This window comes from Pecten maximus, chromosome 3, assembly GCF_902652985.1.
Source record: "Pecten maximus chromosome 3, xPecMax1.1, whole genome shotgun sequence".
Lineage (NCBI taxonomy): Eukaryota > Metazoa > Mollusca > Bivalvia > Pectinida > Pectinidae > Pecten > Pecten maximus.
The window spans coordinates 4,782,704-4,806,203 of NC_047017.1; the positions used below are offsets into that span (position 1 = coordinate 4,782,704).

At 35.0% G+C, this 23,500-nt stretch overlaps 1 protein-coding gene across 1 annotated transcript; it reads right to left on the reverse strand.

Annotated features, from left to right (window-relative positions):
- Positions 1–22,961, reverse strand: LOC117323002 (legumain-like; the record flags this gene model as incomplete). The annotated part of the gene is given in 13 exon segments (XM_033877981.1): positions 1–196; positions 597–773; positions 1,617–1,742; positions 2,337–2,417; positions 3,195–3,284; positions 4,377–4,495; positions 6,140–6,209; positions 6,549–6,611; positions 7,539–7,614; positions 10,381–10,466; positions 11,491–11,572; positions 14,853–14,950; positions 22,748–22,961. Coding segments are annotated over 13 exon segments (1,347 nt in total). The 5' UTR covers positions 22,907–22,961.
- Between the last annotated feature and the right edge of the window lie 539 nt (positions 22,962–23,500).

Genomic DNA, 23,500 nt, shown 5'->3' on the forward strand with positions numbered 1-23,500 from the left:
TTGGATGGATTTGATAAAGTCATCTGAAGTGGTGGGATGTCTTGATATTGTTTGACACTTGTGTAACAAAGGGCTATCATACAAGCATTATATCAGGCTGACAGACTTTATCAATAGCATCCATTATGGCGTCGTTTGAGTAGGGACGCTCACACAGGTTAACTATAATCCGGAGATGCTTCAGGGAATATCGATTCTACAAAAAAAGGAAAGACTTTTTAAAATGATGTACTAAGTATATATATATTGGATACATGAAAAACAAATTTATCAGAAACAAGAATACAAGATTGTAGAAAAACAAATTCATTAGAAACAAGACTACAAGATTGTATAGCTATGTGGACTGTCATTATAGTTAATCGGAGCTTGTCTAACAAATACAAAAAAAAATGTACATTGTAAATTATTTAACCCTGAAATACACCTGAGAAAAGACATGTACATGTACATAAATACAAATTGTCCATGACAGAGAGAGAGGAAATCTGTTGTCCCCATGGTTTCACCGTTAGTGGACTAATAAACTCACTGTAATTATAAATGATTAATTACACCTAGTAATTATAGAATGCTGATCTATAAATGATACTTACTGAGGGCAGATCCAGGTCGACACAACTGTCTTTCAGATATTCCACCATAGGGCGATAACAATCGTGTTTGAAGAGGTCATTCTCACCCATCAACATATTGTTCTGTTCTTTAAAGTTGCGATCACCAGCAACAAGGGACACTATCTGTTTTATAGTGTTGTCAGTCTTCTCTCGTTTCTGTAACAAATTCAATATTTATTGTTATTTACTGTTGTTACTGTAGTGGGGGATGACCCTAGTTGACCGATATTTATTGTTTGTTTGTTTGTTAATTTGCCAAGTTTATCGCTCCGGCAACAGTCGGTTTCATTTTGGGGCAAGGTTTCCTTTCAGCAGCTAGCTGCTCTAGCCTGGGTTTCATGAACATTCATTCCCTACTTTATACTTTCCAACTTGAAAGCACTTTTGGATTTAAGGAAAATTCTCTTTTTAAAGGAACTTTCTTTAGATTCTGAAGTGCTTTCCTATGGAAAAATTTAAGCTGAAGAAATCCCTTAAGTAAATGAATATCAATGAAACAGTGGCCAGATTTCACTGAAAATCAAACATGGCAAGTCCAAATGTAAAATGTGTTACCATAGAATGCAAACACAGCAGTACAGAACGGTCTTAATTGGCTTCATGAGAAACACAAGAGAAAAAACAATTTGATCAGGATGTCAGTTGTTCCTTAACTTTGCAAAAGAGACTTCGCAGGCTGAAGTTACAAATAAATTTGGCTTAATCCTAGCCCAATGAAATATTTCATTTCAATAATCATTAGTCCAAATTACAGATATATCCAAAGTTTTGTCCCCTGAATGAGACGGGTTGAGTGCAATAACATTAGACCTCATTCATAATCAACATTGAGACAAGGTTTTGTCAAATGTTAATCATGTTCAATTACCTACTTGAAAGTTAAATTTCTGGGGCAAAGGTTCCTATAAAACTGATTGAATGGATTGTACTTCAAATTTCATGAAAACTTTCTTCATTTTGACATTTGTACAAAATTTATATTGAAAGCTACAAACCTACCATCATGATAGCAGCTATTTTAGCCGATCTCTCTTTCATTTCTTCCTGGTTGTTTTCTTCTTTTGCCAAGTTGTAAAGATTTCTTTCAATCGTAATATCTACATCCTCTGATGGCACAGCGTCGAGCTACAATGAAAACATCAAATCTATATCTGGAAAACTCTTGTTATTTACACAACTGGTTACAAAAACAAAATCTATATCCCTTAAGCTCTTAGACTTGTAATTTAACCTCTTACATAACTTGAACAAAATAATACCAAATCTGTATCTCCAAAACTCTTGTAACTTAACCCGCTACACAGCTTGAATGAAGTCATCAAGTATTTATCCGAAAATCTCTTGTAGCATTTATCCATCCATCTTTTTTAGATTTCAGTTTTCCAGCTTAAGTTTGCCTACTCTTTAGTTAAAGAATTCGAAATCCTTTGATTTTAAAGTCAAAATTACTGGTAAAATATGATAATTCTATCAACAGATTGTATCATATATAATCACTATACAGTACATATATAAATGTTGTATAGGGTTCATTTTTACCAGTGAAATTAAATACTTAATTTTGATTAAATTTCTGACCTAACCAAATAAAGTTGACTCAACTATTGTTTCATCAAGACTGGTTTTGATTTGAAAGAAGCTACAGAGATTTATTTGAAAATAAAACACTAAATCCTTTAGCCTACCGATATGTCTGTAGAAACAAGTACAGAAACTCACATTTGGGTTTGGGGCATCTAGTACCATATGATTGTCCTGTTCAGATCCCAGAAAAGTGGACAACATCAGCTGGTTCATAGTCTGAAAAATACCAAATAAAACAGATTATATTTATGAAATATATTGAGAGAATTTAAAAAAAAAAATCTTTATAATTCTCAATATTTCCACTCGCCAAAAACGCAATTTTTCTACTATGGCATAGCATCAAATAAGCATATGTTGTTAAGCCTTTGAATTGCTAATATACACACAATAGTTTATCATAATCCCGTAATATGTAATTTTTGCAGTGTATAGGCTAAGATGAATTGGAAGTGCATTACAGTCATCCTCAGATTTTAAGCCGACAAGATTCACTTGCGGATCCAGGGGGGTGGGGGGGTCAAAATTTTATCAAAATTTTGCCGAAGTCTATAGCCTCTAAGGCCTAGACATGGTCAAAATGTGTCTAACACTTCTGGAGAACTAGATGTCTTAACTATATATGAAATGGTTTGTACATACCAGCCTGTATTAGAATAGCTATTTCTGGAAAATAGAGTCAATGTCGGTTACAACGTGGCTAAGTTGTTCACTGGGGGGTTGTGCTTGAGCATGGACACCCAATTAAAGATATGCAGGGTGATTGATGAAATAGAACATATACACAGAAGAAATTAATCCGACAAGCTCAAGTGTCACCAGTAACATTGATACTTATATTTCAATAGCTGACTTACAGCGACTAGCTTCGCCTCTTAATATCAAGCTTACAGGTACTAGAGTTTGTCTCAAATAATTCCTTCTGCTTATACAATAGGTATGAAATGAATGTCATAATTTTTTTTGCCCTTTGATGAAAAAGTGATAACCTACCAAATCGCCAAACTCCATAACATGACTTCGGTTGGTCTCCTTTCGAACAATATGGAACTGTTCGTCAATGGTTTCGGAGTTCAAATTACCCTGAAAAACAAGCATTTACTTTAATCAAAACAATGAAAACATATATCAATTCTTTAAGAAGATTTTTTTTTTTCCCTTAAAAAATCATTCCTGATAAAAGTTTTGCATAAATCTCTTGCTATTTCAAGCCAAGACTTAACAAAGTCCTGACAACTGTTTGACTATATGTAAAAAAAAAAAAAAAAAAAAAAATGAGAATTTTGATCAAATAATTGAAAACTGTATTTATTTCAATATATGGATCTAAATCCAAAGTATTCTATGAAATGACATCAATTATCACTAAATTTTATTTATATTTCTTTTTTTAATAACTTTGCACTTTGGGGTTTTTTGGGGGTTTTTTCTAGGTTTTTTTGGTTGTTTTTTTCATTACATGTAGTATCAATTATGGCAGTGACATTTTTTCATCTGTATTAAAAACAAGGAATGTTGATCCACTAAATTGTATTATTACTAGACCATCTTTTCTTAAAATACTTTTTTTTTGTACATCTCTTTAAAGCAAATTTTATATCTATACATGTCTACATATATTTCATTAAAAAAAGGGGAGTTACTTCCCTTCTCAATCATGAAAGGCACAGTATCGATCATGTAAGTAAAATGTCTAGAGAGTTCCACCTCTTTTAAATATTTTTTTTAATTCCTTTTAATAACTTTTTTTTTTGCTTATTTTTATGATTTTTAATTTCATCATTGGTTTCATTTGTATGGCAATGAAATTTATGCAGTTTTTCAGTTTTTTTCCCAAAATCCTTCCAAAATGTGTAATAGGGAACCTTCACTCTATGAACTGTTAATCTCGTTATAATACTGAAGTATTACAAAATATTAAGTGGAAATTTTACAAGAACACTGATTCTCTAAAATTTCACTCTTCCTAAGATTTGACAAGAAAAATTTTCTTATAAACATCAGAATTTGTTACAGTAATTTTGATAACATTACCCATTGGCATTATTAGTTGCAAGACAAAATAATTTTACCACCTAATTTTAACAGTAATTTCGAGCAGGCAAATGATTATTCCAAACAATATTCAAGAAATTGAAATATCCATATCCTTTATGGAGATTTCAGAAGACTCACCTGGTCTGAATTCTGCATCCAATTGACACTGAATAAATCTCCTAAAAATGTCCCCAGCTTCTTATCAAAATAGCAGGCATATGATGACTGTGTCGAATTGGCTGCTGTCATGGCCAAAACTGTCATTAAAAAGAAAATGTCAATACTTTCCTATTTTCTATTTAATGAACACCCTGGAAATCCAGTGAAATATTGAGCTGTCTGAATAATGAAATTTTGTTTTGGAAAATAGAACTATTGTATTTGCCATCCCTCAAAACCCTTACATGCTAATTTTCTGCTTAATCGGATAATATCTTAATTCTGCCAAATAATTAAAAAGTCGCCATCATGTTTCCATATTTATATTACAGCTGTAACCATTCTAGAAACACTTGATGTCTTAAATTAAAGGCATTAATGAACAAGGTCTGTTAGTGGCTAATTATAACACTAAAAGGTCAGGAACACTCAGTGAGTAAAGTAGCTGTGACCTTTGACCCCATGACCGCAGAAGTTTGTCAGAAAATGCCTACAATACTCCCAAATATGAGCAGTCTCAAAGAAGATAAACCATTACTACGAGGACTGTTTCACTTAGTGTAACACATCAAGGGGCATTACTTCGGTAAAAAAAAATTGATGGAATTTAATGGCATTCTCAGGGAGACACAAGAACATGTCATATTTAATAATACAAATGAAAAGTTTCAAAACCTTGCAAAATTTTAAAAAGCATGTTTGGTTTGGTTTGTTTTTGTTTAACGTCCTATTAACAGCCAGTGTCATTTAAGGACGTGCCAGGTTTTGGAGGTGGAGGAAAGCCGGAGTACCCGGAGAAAAACTACCGGCTTACGGTCAGTACCTGACAACTGCCCCATGTAGGTTTCGAACTCGCAACCCAGTGGTGGAGGGCTAGTGTTAAAGTGTCGGGACACAAAAAGCATGTAAGAATTCCAAAAGATGTGAATAAGTTTATAATCAAATTATAAGTTTTACTCCCCAGGGCTGTTGTTTCTTTTTTCTGCCCCATTATGAAAAGAAAACAAGGAGCCGCAAAGCTTGGCTTTATCCCCCGCGCCCCGCAGTTGGTATGAAAACCGAAATACATGTATATATCAAGCTCAAAGTAAGAGTTATTAAGGAAAAAGTAATTTTGTATTTTTGATTAAGTCTCCATGGTGACAGAAAAAATAACGAAATTGGAAGGTCCGTAATAGCAAAAGGCACAACTAGGGCATTAGTCTGATATATACAGAAAGTTTCAAGGAGCTGCGTTGAACGGTTATGGAGTTATAGCCCGGAAACAAAAGGAAACAGTAATTTGGTATTTTTGACGAAGTTTCCATGGTGACAGAAAAAATACCGAAAATGGAAGGTCCGCAATAGCAAAAGGCACAACTAGGGCACTAGTCTGATATATACAGAAAGTTTCAAGGAGCTGCGTTGAACGGTTATGGAGTTATAGCCCAGAAACAAAAGGAAACAGTAATTTGGTATTTTTGACTAAGTTTCCATGGTGACACAAAAAATACCGAAAATGGAAGGTCCGCAATAGCAAAAGGCACAACTAGGGCACTAGTCGGATATATACAGAAAGTTTCAAGGTAAGCTGCGTTGAACGATTATGGAGTTATAGCCCGGAAAATAATTTTGGACGGACACACGGACAGATGCACAGCCGGACGGACAGAGCCCATTGCGGGGAATAATAAACAGTGACATCATATTGATTTTGTGCTATTATATATATGTATACTATATCTCTATTGTTAAGTACTCACTGTTGTAGTCTTTTCGTAGCAGGGAACTGAACATTGATCCGGACTCGCACGTCTCCAGATAAAACAGCAACTGTCAAAAACACAGAAATAGTGATAAATTCCTGGAATTGCTTGCATTCCAATACGTCTCGTCCTCCCTTTTAAACACATGTAGATTGGTCCTGGTAACATTTACAATTTAATAGCCTACTTGACCAAACAATATGGTCCTATTTCGAATAGGCAACACTCACTCCAAACCTCCTACCCACTCAACGAAAAAAAAATTAAAAATAAAAAAAAAATAGAAATGTAAAAAAAAAAAAAAAAAAAATAGAAAAAACTTACTTACAATTCAGAATTATTGTTTATTTTTTAGTTCTTTAACCTGTTTTCCCTAATGGATGCCAATGCTACAAAACAAACTGACCTGATGATACTGGTTGTTATCATGCATATGGTCCAGGGCGATATTCAAATCCACGGCATGAAGCTGAAATGAGGCCAAATAGTAGAGTTTGGTTTGTTTTTTGTTTAACGTCCTATTAACAGCCAGGGTTATTTAAGGACGTGCCAGGTTTGAAGGTGCAGGAAAGCCGGAGTACCCAGAGAAAAACCACCGGCCTACGGTCAGTACCTGGCAACTGCCACACGTAGGTTTCAAACTTGCAACCCAGAGGTGGAGGACTAGTGATAAAGTGTCGGGACACCTTAACCACTCGGCCACCGCGGTCCCTCAAAATAGTAGAGTACTAAATGAACAGTAAGGCACGCCTAGTTTCTAGGAATCTAGTTTATTATAAAGTTAATGCTGAAGTTTGATAGACAAAATCATTTACATCAAATCTTGATCAAGCATTGTAAATTCTATTCAGTTTTAATTGATTCAAAAATGAAAAAAAAAAATGGACGAGTACTTTGAAAGTCTTTTGGATAAAGCTATATGTCCCCAATGTATCTTATGAATTATACTCAAGTTTTCATTCACCGCCATCTCAATCAGTAATAAGGAAGGATGCTAATTCATTATATAATTGGCTAATCGTGACATATTTGGTTAAGAGATTCTGCAATAGCAACATTGATTTTAACCCTTGCCTTAGAACTCCCTCTACTTTGTAAAAATAAAGTGGAATGCACACTGGCAGCACTTAATCATTATATGCCCCCAACCCCCAACCCCCAATCCCAATAAAATGATGAAACATTAAAATTGTTAAATCAAAATGTCGCTAAAGAACAGGAACTACATGTACATCAAGATTACAAAGACTTATAACCATATTACAGTGCTATTAGTTGAAAACTGAAGAGAAGATTTCTGACAAATAAAAGTACACTGGTCAGATTGAGACTGGACATACCATAATACTCCCATCAAATTTTGACAAACATGTAACGACGATTTGAAAATACTTACAAACTTTGTTGGGAAGGCGATGAGGCCAGGAGCTCCATGATCCACAAAGTTGACAAATAAATTATCATTAGATTGACTGTAAAATAAATGAAAATATTCTCGGTAATTAGTGAACAGTGCTAATAGACGAAACAGGTTTTGTCATTATGTACAATGCATGTGTGTATGACATTTGTGTGGGTTAATATAATCATACGTGTGAGTAAAGTGTGTACCTCATGTGTCTGAGCATTTAACATGTGATAAGCCCAGCGCCCAAACATGTAACATCTGTCTAAAAGGGAAGATAAAATACTGAAAATTTATGCGAGGGGGAAATTTACGCTAATTACACGGAGTCCTTTTGATCGCGAAAATTTCACCAACTCGTATCATATTTGATAACAATTTGCATAATCTCGAGCTACAAATGAAGGTGGATCTATCTCGAAAATTACCCCTACACGTAAAGTTTACATATCAAAATCGTGAAATTAACCACCAGCGAAAATAGCCATGTTTACAGTACAAATTTGTTGATTAATTATTGAACATCTGTGGGTATTTTACATAAATTTGGCTGGACTTATCTCTAGACATGGGCTTATTGCCGAAATACTAAGTACTATATGTATGTTAATATCTTGTTCCTTTCTTCTGCACTTCCAAAAAAATTGTTCTTGGTAAGTTTACTAACTTATAATTACTAACTACAATGTTCAGAGATTCACTTTTAATTATTTTTGAACTTCCAATGACATTTCATTTTTATTGAGAAAATCTGAGGGTAAGAGTTGGAAAAACAAGTACTCCATCACTATAAAGTATACAGATTGATAATAACCAGAGGGGTATAGGTTTGAGTTAGCACCGAGGCTGACCTGAAGGTATTGACCACAAGTTCTAACCCCAGGGGTAAACAGATAAACTTTATACGTATATCTATCATTAAAGCAGCTATCATATAATTCCTACGTGGTAAACGTATCTCACGACGATGTTCTAAAACAAGCAAATGTAGGTATCATAAAACTTTATTAAGAATATCATCTTAATCTGAACACTAGAGAATCACCATTGTCCAATTAAGTACTAATGAAAATAATGTGGTAGAATTTGTTTTCTTTTTTATTCAACTGAAACTCTCAGGAGCATTTTATAGCTGCACTTATTGCAAAAAGGTTTTTAATTCACTTTCTACATATTTTCTATCGCAGTCCCTTACGTAATTTGTTGAAGGAACCCTAGAAGAGATTACTGTCAGAAACCACAGAGACATGGTACGATTTCCCACCCAGTACCATTCATAATATATAATACATAAAAATTATTATATTATTACAGTGGGTTGTATATTTGTGCCAAGTCCCTGTGTCTGAATCTAAGAATCAAATATTTCAGTGTTGATAATAAAACATTTGATCCAAGGTCATCCAAGGTCACCGTAACAGCACTTCCAATACTGCTTCTTCAGATTTCTATGTACAGTGGACCCTCGATAATCCGAACACCTTCGTTCCCAGTCGAAACCGTCCGGATTACGAGTTTTCCGGACTGCCGAATTTCGTGTACCAGGTCAAAAAAATTGTTGTGTAAGAGTTATCTCCCTTGATTATATACAATCCGGGACGTTTCATAAACACGTCTAATTGTCAGTCTTTTTAACAATAAATATACTTATGTTTCTGATATGATTTGTAGAAAGTAAAAAATAAACTATGTTTTTAAAAGAACATGTAAAGTGAAAGTTGTTTTATTTATAGCAGGCATATTTGACCTACAAACAACACACGTGTCACGTCCCGGAGGTTCACAAACAAGTAGAAATTACAAACGTTAAATACCTTAAATAAAATACCCGGATTTTACAACTTACCGTCAGTCCATGTTTTTTTTAATGATTTTTACGTACCAGAAACCCCAAGCTATCTATTTAACCCGTGTTCACTTAACAATGTGACGCTTAGTTAAGTATCAGACGACTATTGACTAATTTGTGTGTAATCAACCCAGTTCTTGTGATCACTGCTTAATACGTAAATGTGTATGTAATTAATAACATGCATCTTTCAATGAGTCGTCGTTTCACGTAACGGTGTTACAAAGCCGATATCCGTGTTTACCCAATACAAGTAAGTGTTAATGATGTTAATTACCGATCATAAATTTATTACATGTATTTGAGATTGATTAATTATCGTATCACGTATCTGTATGTTTGTGCATAAATTCTGTAACATTTAGGTCGTACAGGAAAAGCAATGTACTGTTATAAAAACAAAAGCTACACATTGTAACACAGGTAAACACCCAGGCTATGACCTGGCAGCGGTCGCTATGACTACGCACAGTGTCAAGCGATAGTCTGTACAGCTGTCGACATGGGTGACTTGCCCCGACATTTTTTTCTCCTCGTGGTGAAAAAATCGTCCGGATTATTGAGGGAAATTTACTAATGAAAAGTACGTTCCGTTCCCAAAATGGGCTTCCGGAATCGGAATCCGAACTTCCAGACTGGTGAGTACAGAGTACAGTACGTTACGGAAATCCGTTCCCGTGCATTTCCGTCCGGACTGTGAGTTTTCCGGACTATCGGCGTCCGGATTATCGCGGGTCCACTGTAATTATCATGACAGAGAGCACAATAATTTAGATTTATTGCAAAGCCTGATCTCTAGGTCTCAAACACAGGACTTCTGCTTTACTTATTAATCTTTTGCTCCACTGGTAAAGCTAAAGAGAAGTTCTAGCTGAACAGTAGATAGTTAAATAATTTACCTGGGTCATGTTACAATAAATGTATGATAAATAAATGCAATGTCGGATATGATTTTAATTAGATTACATAGCAGCACGTTCTCACCTTTTTATAACCCTACCAGTGCCGATCCCTTTTACATTTTCTTCATTTCCTTGAAGTACGTCTAGAAACGTAGTTGGATTGACATCCTTCAAATAAAAGAGTTCAGACAACAGATATTAAAATTTTTCATTGCATGTACATAATTATCATAGATATATTACTGTCATATTGAATTTCACTGTAATCCATGCTTAATGATAAGCCAAACACTATATATATATCTATTGCAGTGGAATTCACGGGCTAGTAAATGACATTATTATTTCTTTGTCCAGAAGTAAGCCAACCCCTTCTCCCAGTCAGTGTTAATGAACTGACTCCCTGAGCTTAATTATTACAGAATAAAAACAATATCAATGTCTATATCCTTTGATAAGTACATTGTTATATAGAACATCTTAATTATTTTCAAAGAAATTCTTGGTTTTATGTACTGCAAAATAAGTCCGAGCTTAATTGAATTTAAAGATTTAAGACTTCTTTCAAATCAAATATCATATTTTGTTTGTTTGGATAAATCTTCATTATTTCTTTTATTATTAGAATCTGTAACGACTTAAATATCTGATTGGAAGTGGTCTTTATAGGCAGGTTTATGTTATATACAGGTGGTCTTTGTAGACAGGTTTTGTCACACACGTGACCTCTATAGACAGGTTTGTGTTATATACAGGTGGTCTTTGTAGACAGGTTTTATCACACACATGTGACCTCTATAGATAGGTTTGTTTTTACATACATGTGACCTTTATAGACAGGTTTTGTTATATACAGGTGGTCTTTGTAGACAGGTTTTGTCACACACATGTGACCTCTATAGACAGGTTTGTTATATACATGTGGTCTTTGTAGACAGGTTTTGTCACACACACATGACCTCTATAGACAGGTTTTGTTATATACAGGTGGTCTTTGTAGACAGGTTTTGTCACAAACATGTGACCTCTATAGATATGGGGTTTTTTTTACATACATGTGACCTTTATAGAAAGTTTTTTTTAATATAGAGGTGACCTTTAAAGACAGGTTTTTGTTATATACAGATGACCTCCAGGACAAATTGTAATTGTTAATGTATGACATATAATTTCACTCCAGTTTTCTACAAACCTTTCCTCTGTAGTCTATGGCCACGCCCTTGTAGACATTCTCACCATCAGGCTGGTTGATTATCTCCCCTTGGTTGGGATTCCTACCAAAGGAATAAATTAAATATACTAATAAACACTTGCAATTTTAAACTTAATCGACCAATTAATTTCGTTTTCATGTTTTCATTGCCAATGTATGCCCCCCCCCCCCCCCCCCTATAAACTACGGTATATAAAATTTGCTTCACAAAAATTGTATCTAATTCTAATTACATTTACAAGAGAACTGTGCATGCATTACAACATTTAAAAAAAAATATGATTAAGGAGCAACCTTTTTTTTCCTCCAGAGAATGGAATATTGGTACTGTACATGAATTGAAATATCCAGTCACTCTTTAAGTAAAATATGTATATAACTATATATTATCGCCATAAGTTAGAGCGTGTTATCAAATCGACTGCTATCTAGTTACAAATGTAATTATACACTTAACTAGGTGCTAATTACGGTATCAGTGATCAAACAGACTGTAGATAAGAGTAATTAAGTCTCTAAAAGGAGATAGGTTGTACATTGTAATCTCGAAATGGTGTACTAGTTAGGTCAAATTCAAAAGTACCTGCAGCTACAGCAGATTTAAAGAAGTTCAAATAAACAGGAAATAAACACATGCAAATTGTTGTTCTTCAAAGGCTAAAGAAATTAATGTTTCTTCTATAATGAGTCAGAAGAAATAAGGATATATTGGCAAGGAAACTGAATTGTAATTCAGAGATAAAGCAAGGGAATTCTTGGCTTTAATAATTAATTTTAAATTGCCAAAAAAAATATTTTAAAATTAAAAAAAAAAAAAAAAGACAATAAGAATCAGCAAAGGCAGAAAATCATGAGATAAGTAGGGTTTGCTTTTTAAAAAGTCTAATCAGACCTATAGTTCCAACCTGAAATAACCTTTTTTGAGATTTCAGGGGCCCTATATATAACAGAATTGCTGGCTTAATATTAAAGGAACCATCCATCTCTAACCATGTAAATATGTGTCATATTACTGATAACATCAGCTCTATACAGTATATACCTATATCTACACAAGTTAGTAGTAACACAACAGAATGTTGTATTTATGTTGTAACTCCTAATTACTATTGGTTGTAGACTATGACATCATAATTATGTTGTAACTCCTAATTACTATTTGTTGTAGGTTATGATGTCATGTGATGTAACTCCTAATTACTATTTGTTGTAACTATGACATGTGTTGTAACTCCTAATTACTATTTGTTGTAGGTTATGATGTCATGTGATGTAACTCCTAATTACTATTGTTGTAGACTATGTCATATGTTGTAACTCCTAATTAATATTTGTTGTAGACTATGACGTCATATGTTGTAACTCCTAATTACTATTTGTTGTAGGCTATGACGTCATGTTGTAACTCATAATTAATATTTGTTGTAGGCTATAATGTCATATGTTGTAACTCCTAATTACTATTTGTTGTAACTATGACGTCATATGTTGTAACTCCTAATTACTATTTGTTGTAGACTATGACATCATATGTTGTAACTCCTTATTACTATTTATTGTAGACTATGACATCATATAATGTAACTCCTAATTACTATTTGTTGTAGGCTATGATGTCATGTGTTGTAACTCCTAATTACTGTTTGTTGTAACTATGACGTCATATGTTTTAACTCCTAATTACTATTTGTTGTAGACTATGACATCATATGGTGTAACTCCTAATTACTATTTGCTGTACACAATGACATCAATGTTGTAACTAAATTACTATTTGTTGTAGACTATGACATCATGTGATGTAACTCCTAATTACTATTTGTTGTAACTATGACGTCATATGTTTTAACTCCTAATTACTATTTGTTGTAGACTATGACATCATGTGATGTAACTCCTAATTACTATTTGTTGTAACTATGACGTCATATGTTGTAACTCCTAATTACTATTTGTTGTAGACTATGACATCATATATTGTAACTCCTAATTACTATTTGTTGTAGACTATGACATCATATGGTGTAACTCCTAATTACTATTTGTTGTAAATATGACGTCATGTGTTGTAACTCCTAATTACTATTTGTTGTAACTATGACATCATATTTTGTAACTCCTAATTACTATTTGTTGTAGACTATGACATCACGTGTTGTAACTCCTAATTACTATTTGTTGTAACTATGACATCATCTGTTGTAACCCCTAATTACTATTTGTTGTAGACTATGACATCATGTGATGTAACTCCTAATTAATATTTGTTGTAGGCTATGACGTCATATGTTGTAACTGTAAATTACTATTTGTTGTAACTATGACATCATGTGATGCAACTCCTATTACTATCTGTTGTAACTATGACATCATATAATGTAACTCCTAATTACTATTTGTTGAGGCTGACATCATATGTTGTAACTCCTAATTACTATTTGTTGTAGGTTGTGACATATTTATGTTGTTACTGTAAATTACTATTTGTTGTCGACTATGACGTCATGTGTTGTAACTCCTAATTACTATTTGTTGTAACTATGACATCATATGTTGTAACCCCTAATTACTATTTGTTGTAACTATGACATTGTGTGTTGTAACTCCTAATTACTATTTGTTGTAGGTTGTGACATATTTATGTTGTTACTGTAAATTACTATTTGTTGTCGACTATGATGTCATGTGTTGTAACTCCTAATTACTATTTGTTGTAACTATGACATCATCTGTTGTAACTCCTAATTACTATTTTTTGTAGGCTGTGACATCATCTGTTATAACTCCTAATTACTATTTGTTGTAGGCTATGACGTCATATGTTGTATCTCCTAATTAGTATTTGTTGTAACTCCTATGACGTCATATGTTGTAACTCCTAATTAGTATTTCTTGTAGACTATGACATGTGTTGTAACTCCTAATTACTATTTGTTGTAGGCTATGACGTCATATGTTGTAACTCCTAATTACTATTTGTTGTAGACTATCACATCATATGTTGTAATTCCTAATTACTATTTGTTGTGACTATGAAATCATATTTTGTAACTCCTAATTACTATTTGTTGTAACTATGACATCATCTGTTGTATTACTCCTAATTACTATTTATTGTAACTATGACATCATGTGTTGTAACTCCTTATTACTATTTGTTGTAACTATGACATTGTGTGTTGTAACCCCTAATTACTATTTGTGGTAACTATGATATTGTGTGTTGTAACCCCTAATTACTATTTGTTGTAACTATGACATCATGTGATGTAACCCCTAATTACTATTTGTTGTAGACTATAACAATATATTTTTCCCATTATTTTGTGACTCCTACTTACTCTTCGTTGTTGGCTATGTCATCATACATCATCACAATGATCTGCTCCGGAGGAATTCCATGGCTGCGTATGATTTGGTATGCATGGCAGATGTCAGCCTAAAAATAAAGGTCTGTATAGAGGTCATATGTCACAATCAATAATAAAACGGTCACATATCACAGCCAGTAATATAGAGGTCACATGTCACAGCAAGTAATATAGAGGTCACATGTTACAGCAAGTAATATAGAGGTCACATATCACAGCCAGTAATATAGAGGTCACATGTCACAGCAAGTAATATAGAGGTCACATGTTACAGCAAGTAATATAGAGGTCGCATGTCACAGACAGTAATAGAGGTCACATGTCACAGCAAGTAATATAGAGGTCACATGTCACAGTCCAGTAATATAGAGGTCATATGTCACAGACAGTAATATAGAGGTCACATGTCACAGCCAGTAATATAGAGGTCACATGTCACAGGCCAGTAATATAGAGGTCATATGTCACAGACAGTAATATAGAGGTCACATGTCACAGTCCAGTAATAGAGAGGTCACATGTCACAGTCCAGTAATATAGAGGTCACATGTCACAGTCCAGTAATATAGAGGTCACATGTCACAGTCCAGTAATATAGAGGTCACATGTCACAGTCCAGTAATATAGAGGTCACATGTCACAGTCCAGTAATATAGAGGTCACATGTCATAGTCAGTAATATAGAGGTCATGTCATAGTCAGTAATATAGAGGTCAAATATCACAGCCAGTAATATAGAGGTCACATGTCACAGCCAATAATACAGAAGTTAAACTCCTAGTAATCATATTTTAAGATTGGCAAGCATCAATAAAACTTGCCAAATATTGTTACATCTACAGATAGATGCTAGATTAATAGGAAAACTAAATTGATAGGATGACAGGGTTACAGCTTGATTCAAATGAATGACCTTGACCACCTATAATTCAAGTTCATAGGGCTGGGGTCAATTGTGTTAATTGTTGTTTTTTTTTCTAATTATCAGGAGGCTCCAGTCATGATACCCTGACAGGCTCGAATGAATGGTTAACCAGTTAATTCAAACGAATGACCTTTCAACATCATTAGATGAAATTGGTAATATTATTACGTACAATTTAATTCTTCAGCTGAACAAGGATACTATGAATCATTTTATTGAGCAAGGAGCATGATTGGAAGTTTTTTTTTTTCAAATGAAAATGTCTGTTAGACATAAATGTCCCTGATGCCACTTGATACCCCAAAACACAAAAAATGTCAGAAGATCTATGTTTCTCGTAACGTCATAGGGTTGGCAGGTTGGAAATTATATTTTTCAATGCTTTTACAATTCAAGATTATTCTTTATATCATAGAAATGAATTTTGACAATAAAAGTCCTTCTTTAAAATTAACCAAACAGACTTCAGGTTTGGCGCAAAAATAAAAGGTCAGTGTAGGGTCAGTGGTAAACACAGGTATTTTTAGGCCGTAATTAGAACTTCACTTTGTAGATTCTAGATAGAAGGTAACACAGAAAATTTCACAATTAAACTTCAAACTTTCAAATTAATAAGAAACATGCATACACATACATTGTATGTGTGCTATTTATTGTAATAAAGACACAAGGATTCATTGATTTCCAACTTAATTACATTTATTTAACAGCCCCCAATTGGACAAGATATTGATTTTACATAATGTATTCAAATACTTAACTTGAGTACCTTATGTATATATACAGTGTGGCCCTGGTACTACTTTACCAAATTATGGACTTGACCTCTGGCACGTATAATAATCGACAAGGACAGTATGTTAATTTCGAGACCATATGTGTTGACACAGGAAACTTAGATTGTTTGATTATAAATAGATAAGTAATGAAGTGGGCACAGTCGTTCCATGCTGTACCAGACTCAAATACTGTCTCCCTTTTCAGGGACATGACTATTTCTTGTTTTATCTTATCAATGCTATTATTGAGTTATTTAGGATTGGTTGTAAAAATATTTGTTAGCTTTAATATTTACATAGCTGCAGGAACATTTACAAAGTGGATTTTTTTTTTTAATTTGTATATGTTAATACTTAAATAATTCATGTAAATAATTCTTTATTATTTACAGATCAGATATATACATTGTATTACAAAATACCTGTGAGTTTAAGTGGTGAATTTAAATAAATTTCTAAAAATAACATCATGTGAATAAATTGGAGTCGTTGATCAAGCTCTTCATACATTAGACGAGACCTGTCTTGTGAGATCTGTCGATATGAAGTCTTGTGATACAGCCAAGCCCTCTAGGAGCTCACATGATGCTTAGTCATTACAAAATGTTCTAAACTGGGCACATAAGTAACTTACTGAATTATCAACATGTAGTCTTTAGTTAATTAGTTTATTTTGTGGAATATGTACATCAAAACACATGGTGTTTATCTTTTTAACATTCAACTATATTTTGACAAAAGCCAGTGACTTGTTCAAAAAGATTTTAAGTTGAAAATATCCAACATATGTAAAAACACAATTTATTTTTTGTAAATTTTATAATTTATATTATCACTTTATAACTGATCTTATGTCATAAAATTAGCTGATGAAATAACTGTTAGTTAATATATGTGAAACACCGGCTAGTTCCTAATTATAATCCCACCAATAATTTTTCTTTATGCTGTACAATAAAATTACTAAAAATTATTCTTTCACTATCCTGTAATATTTTAGCCCCGCCCCTGACATGCAGCTAAGAGGTTACCGCCTGTATATATACATGTGTTGGCCCCTCGGTCATATACACAACTGTATTACGTTATTGCATAGACCTGCTCATAATTATGACAATTTCTTTTTTTTATTAATACACGGAAATATTTCACAGAAAAACCATGAGCATTAAGTAACTTATATATATTAACCAAGAAGTTATTTTTACGTTGTTGTTTTGTTTAAATCTTCATTGACAAGCTAGCTGTCAGAATGAAATATATATATTAAAATGTTCCTGGAGTCTAGAGTACAAGTTCATTCTATTAAGTATTTGAGAATTTCCTTAAATCACAAAAAAATTAAAAGACAAATTCAGTCATGATGTCATATATAACACACATGTAACAATGCAAGCTAGTATAACCATGGGACCATTGCCAGATACCCATGGATGAATGCACTACACTACACTAATCATAAGTGTAGCGTTACTACAGTGCATATACTGCAATTATCATAAGTGTAGCGTAGTGTAGAGCAATGAAGCATGGGTATATGACAAAGCCACAAGGCAGAACAATATATACATCCCTCGTATGTCCTAGTGTTATGTATACATGTTTGCATTGAAATGATATTTCGTTGATTACCTTACGCATGGTTAGGCAGCATGCTATAACCCTCGTCACATTTCAATATAAAGTCAACGTTTGATTTTCTTACAATTTCAAGAATACAAGTGCTACAGAACCTGACTTCATTCATTAGATTAAACACAACTTAATTGATATCTGATTTTTCAAAGAAATTGACAGAAATTAATAGATCTCTAGATAAGATGCAAGTACTGGTGTAAGAGGAGACAAGAGGCCCAGGGGCCTTAACGGTCATCTGACTCTAAATTAAAACCCTTATATTATTGTAGTATGCATTCTCTGTAGCAAGTATATAGTGGCACTGTTGGCCATGGTGGCCATCTTGGATATCTGACCGACCCAATCAATAATAACACTTGGTCTGGACCATCTAAGGATCATTTCTGGTAAGTTAGAGCTGAATCCCACCAGTGGAATTTGAGAAGTTTGAAATAGGTGTTGTTCAGGAAAACCATGATTGCGCAATCATGTTACAAAATGGCCGCCATTGCTGCCATGCCAAAGTTTTTACAAGGCCGAAAAAATAGCAACACTTTGTTGGCACTCCTTCCTTAACATCCTCACCAATTTCAAGCTCAATGGCACCAGTGGAACTGGAGAAGAAGTTTAAAATGTGTTTTTTAAGATGGCGGATATGGCGGCCATCTTGCATTTCAGACCAATCTAAAAAATAACAACACTTAGTCGTGATCATCTCAGGAACATTTCAGGCAAGTTTCAGCCCAACAGCACTGGTGGAACTTGAGAAGAAGTTTAAAATGTGTTTTCAAAATGGCGGCTATGAGGGCCATCTTGGATTTCGGACCGACCCGAAAAATAACAACACTTGGTCGGGATCATATCAGGATCATTTCAGGCAAGTTTCAGCTCAATAGCACTGCTGGAACTTGGGAAGAAGTTTAAAATGTGTTTTTCAAGATGGCGCCTATGGCGGCCATCTTGGATTTCGGACCGACCCGAAAAATAACAACACTTGGTCGGGATCATCTCAGGATCATTTCTGGCAAGTTTCAGCCCAACAGCCCTGGTGGAACTTGAGAAGAAGTTTAAAATAAGTTTTTCAAGATGGCGGCTATGGCGGCCATCTTGGATTTCGGACGGACCCGAAAAATAACAACACTTGGTCGTGATCATCCCAGGATCATTTCAGGCCAGTTTCAGCTCAATAGCACTGGTGGAACTTGAGAAGAAGTTTAAAATGTGTTTTTCAAGATGGCGGCTATGGCGGCCATCTTGGATTTTGGACCGACCCGAAAAATAACAACACTTGGTCGGGATCATATCAGGATCATTTCAGGCAAGTTTCAGCTCAATAGCACCAGTGGAACTTGAGAAGAAGTTTAAAATGTGTTTTTCAAGATGGCGGCTATGGCGGCCATCTTGGATTTCGGACTGACCCGAAAAATAACAACACTTGGTCGTGATCATCCCAGGATCATTTCAGGCCAGTTTCAGCTCAATAGCACTGGTGGAACTTGAGAAGAAGTTTAAAATGTGTTTTTCAAGATGGCGGCTATGGCGGCCATCTTGGATTTTGGACCGACCCGAAAAATAACAACACTTGGTCGGGATCATATCAGGATCATTTCAGGCAAGTTTCATCTCAATAGCACCAGTGGAACTTGAGAAGAAGTTTAAAATGTGTTTTTCAAGATGGCGGCTATGGCGGCTATCTTGGATTTCGGACTGACCCGAAAAATAACAACACTTGGTCGGGATCATCTCAGGATCATTTCAGGCAAGTTTCAGCTCAATAGCACTGGTGGAACTTGAGAAGAAGTTTAAAATGTGTTTTTCAAGATGGCGGCTATGGCGGCCATCTTGGATTTTGGACCGACCCGAAAAATAACAACACTTGGTCGGGATCATCTCAGGATCATTTCTGGCAAGTTTCAGCCCAACAGCCCTGGTGGAACTTGAGAAGAAGTTTAAAATAAGTTTTTCAAGATGGCGGCTATGGCGGCCATCTTGGATTTCGGACGGACCCAAAAAATAACAACACTTGGTCGGGATCATATCAGGATCATTTCAGGCCAGTTTCAGCTCAATAGCACTGGTGGAACCTGAAAAGAAGTTTAAAATGTGTTTTTCAAGATGGCGGCTATGGCAGCCATCTTGGATTTTGGACCGACCCGAAAAATAACAACACTTGGTCGGGATCATCTCAGGATCATTTCAGGCAAGTTTCAGCTCAAAAGCACTGGTGGAACTTGAGAAGAAGTTTAAAATGTGTTGTTCAAGATGGCGGCTATGGTGGCCATCTTGGATTTTGGACCGACCCGAAAAATAACAACACTTGGTCGGGATCATATCAGGATCATTTCAGGCAAGTTTCATCTCAATAGCACCAGTGGAACTTGAGAAGAAGTTTAAAATGTGTTTTTCAAGATGGCGGCTATGGCGGCCATCTTGGATTTCGGACCGACCCGAAAAATAACAACACTTGGTCGGGATCATCTCAGGATCATTTCAGGCAAGTTTCAGCTCAATAGCACTGGTGGAACTTGAGAAGAAGTTTAAAATGTGTTTTTCAAGATGGCGGCTATGGCGGCCATCTTGGATTTCGGACCGACCCGAAAAATAACAACACTTGGTCGGGATCATCTCAGGATCATTTCAGGCAAGTTTCAGCTCAATAGCACTGGTGGAACTTGAGAAGAAGTTTAAAATGTGTTTTTCAAGATGGCGGCTATGGCGGCCATCTTGGATTTTGGACTGACCCGAAAAATAACAACACTTGGTCGGGATCATCTCAGGATCATTTCTGGCAAGTTTCAGCCCAACAGCACTGGTGGAACTTGAGAAGAAGTTTAAAATGTGTTTTCAAAATGGCGGCTATGGCGGCCATCTTGGATTTCGGACTGACCCGAAAAATAACAACACTTGGTCAGGACCATCTATGGATCATTTCAGGCAAGTTTCAGCTTAATCCCACTGGTGGAACTTGAGAAGAAGATTGAAATGTGAAAAGTTTACGGACGGCGGACGGCGGACGGCGCACGGCGCACGGCGCACGGCGGACGACGACGGACGAAGCATGATGGCTATAGGTCATCCTGACCCTTCGGGTCAGATGACCTAAAAATGCACAGCCAGACCAGGGTTCGAACCTGGGACCATCCAAACTCTAAACAGACACTCTACCAACTGAACTACCTGGTCACCTATGATCAACCCAGTCCAGTTCCGCTATATTCCTCCCTTCTTTTTCTCAAGTCTTCGCCCCAGAGACCACAAGTTTGGATAACCCCTTACTCCCAATGCTTTAAACAAGAGTAGGCAAGCTTGCCAATCATGTACCAGGAGAAAGAGAAAATATAGCAGCCAGACCAGGGTTTGAACCAAGGACCCTTTGAACTCTAGACAGACACTACCAACTGAGCTACCTGGTTGCCAATAATTAACCCAGTCCATATCCGCTACATTACAAAGAACAATAATTTTTGCAAAAATAGTTGAATCCTTGAATCCGAATGCCTTACAAGGAAACACAACATGTCATGATTATAATGCATACCAAGTTTCAAAGAAATCAGTCAAAAAAATAGGAGATCGATAGATAGACAACAGATATATATAACCCTGGCCGGACAGCACCATATACCCTAACACTGACTCCTAGCTGTCAAATTTGACAGGTGTATTTTTCAAAGAAAAATGAATATGAAAAGTTGACAATTATTCCAACAGGAATCATTTCTTTATATGAAAAAAGTCTGCAAATGACAAAAATAATATCATAATAAGCACATTAACTATATTTTGCGATTTGTTAGTTGTTGTTTTTTTTAATTTAAAAGCTATGAAATATCTGATGTTTATTAGATCATATGTTCAATTAATTAGCCTGAGGTAATTCCTTTGGCCCTAACACCAAACTTGGAACTAGACTTTGATTTGACAGGCAGTCTTGTGTCAGGGTCAGTAGAGCATTCCACTTAATCTAGGGGAATGTTTTACACAGGATGTCTTGTGTAACCAATTATTAAAAGGCTTATTTAAAATTCACAAACTTGTGTTCTTATAACTAAAAGAGTAACTAAATCTAAGCTACAGGAAACAAAAGCACCCGATACTACATGTATATACAAATGTATAAATAGTTTTTTTAAATAAATTCTAGACATTTGGCACTCAAGAGTTTTCAGTATCTAATGTTAAACACAATAAAAGATTTTTTGTTTAATGTATATGTCGAGGGGAGGCAATAAAAAGGTCACATACGACAGGTTGTCTCTAAATCCATGTTAAGGAAACTATTGTAGTAAATTATAAATGTCTATATATAGCACTGGGAGTGAAAGTATGGTGTATATATCGAGGGAGTCACTTATTTCTGACAGGTGGTCACTAAATGACTAAGGCAGGTGTGACTGTACAGGAATCGAAATAGAAGATCACCCAGAAATACATAAATCAGTTTGTATAAAGACTTTACATATAGGTATTTCTTACATAAATTAATTTTCTGAGACTATAACAAGTCCCTGTAGACAAAAGAAAATAAAACCAGTTAGGCCTACCTGATGTCTGTAATTGTACCAGCCATTAGATCCAGCAACAAGTAAAGCCCAATGTTTACCACCTTCTTTCAATTTAGGGAGTTTAAAATCAGAAGGAAGAGCGATGGTTACACTGACTAAAATGAGAACAAAAGCTGCTGAAAACATCCTGGTCGCCATTTCAGATGTTTCTGCTCTACTGGAGGTGTCACATGGCTGCCAAGCGTTTTTGTTTACAAATACATCGGAACCTTTCTGAACTTACCACATCGATAATGAAAAGTCAAGAGGTATTCCGATACAAAGGAATCTACTTTCGTTTTGATGCAACAGCTAGGTCACGATTTCTTGTCACATGAAAATTATGTTGTAAGATAGATGTCAGTCAATTAAATGCAAATTATCACAATGATATCACTTTCTACCAAGCTTTCTCTCCAGCAGTAAACTTCAAAAGAAAATACCTAAACTGTCACGATAAATGTCTAGAGTACAATATAATATCTGAATGAAATTTCAAATGTTTCCTTTGGATTACAACAAAGACAATAATACAAAAAATAAATAGAAAGGGCTGTACCAGCAGTTGTAATCCCTATGTAGGCTTACAACTCAGTACTTTGTAGGTGGGGACTGATACTTAAATTCAGAAAGTGAGTATTTGTGGACATGTTTCTGTCTTTCAAAATGTGCATTGGGAAAGTTTCTGCCAAAATAAGTCTCTGCTAAATTGACACGAAGTATGCTGATGCTACGGTGATTGAAACGACGTAA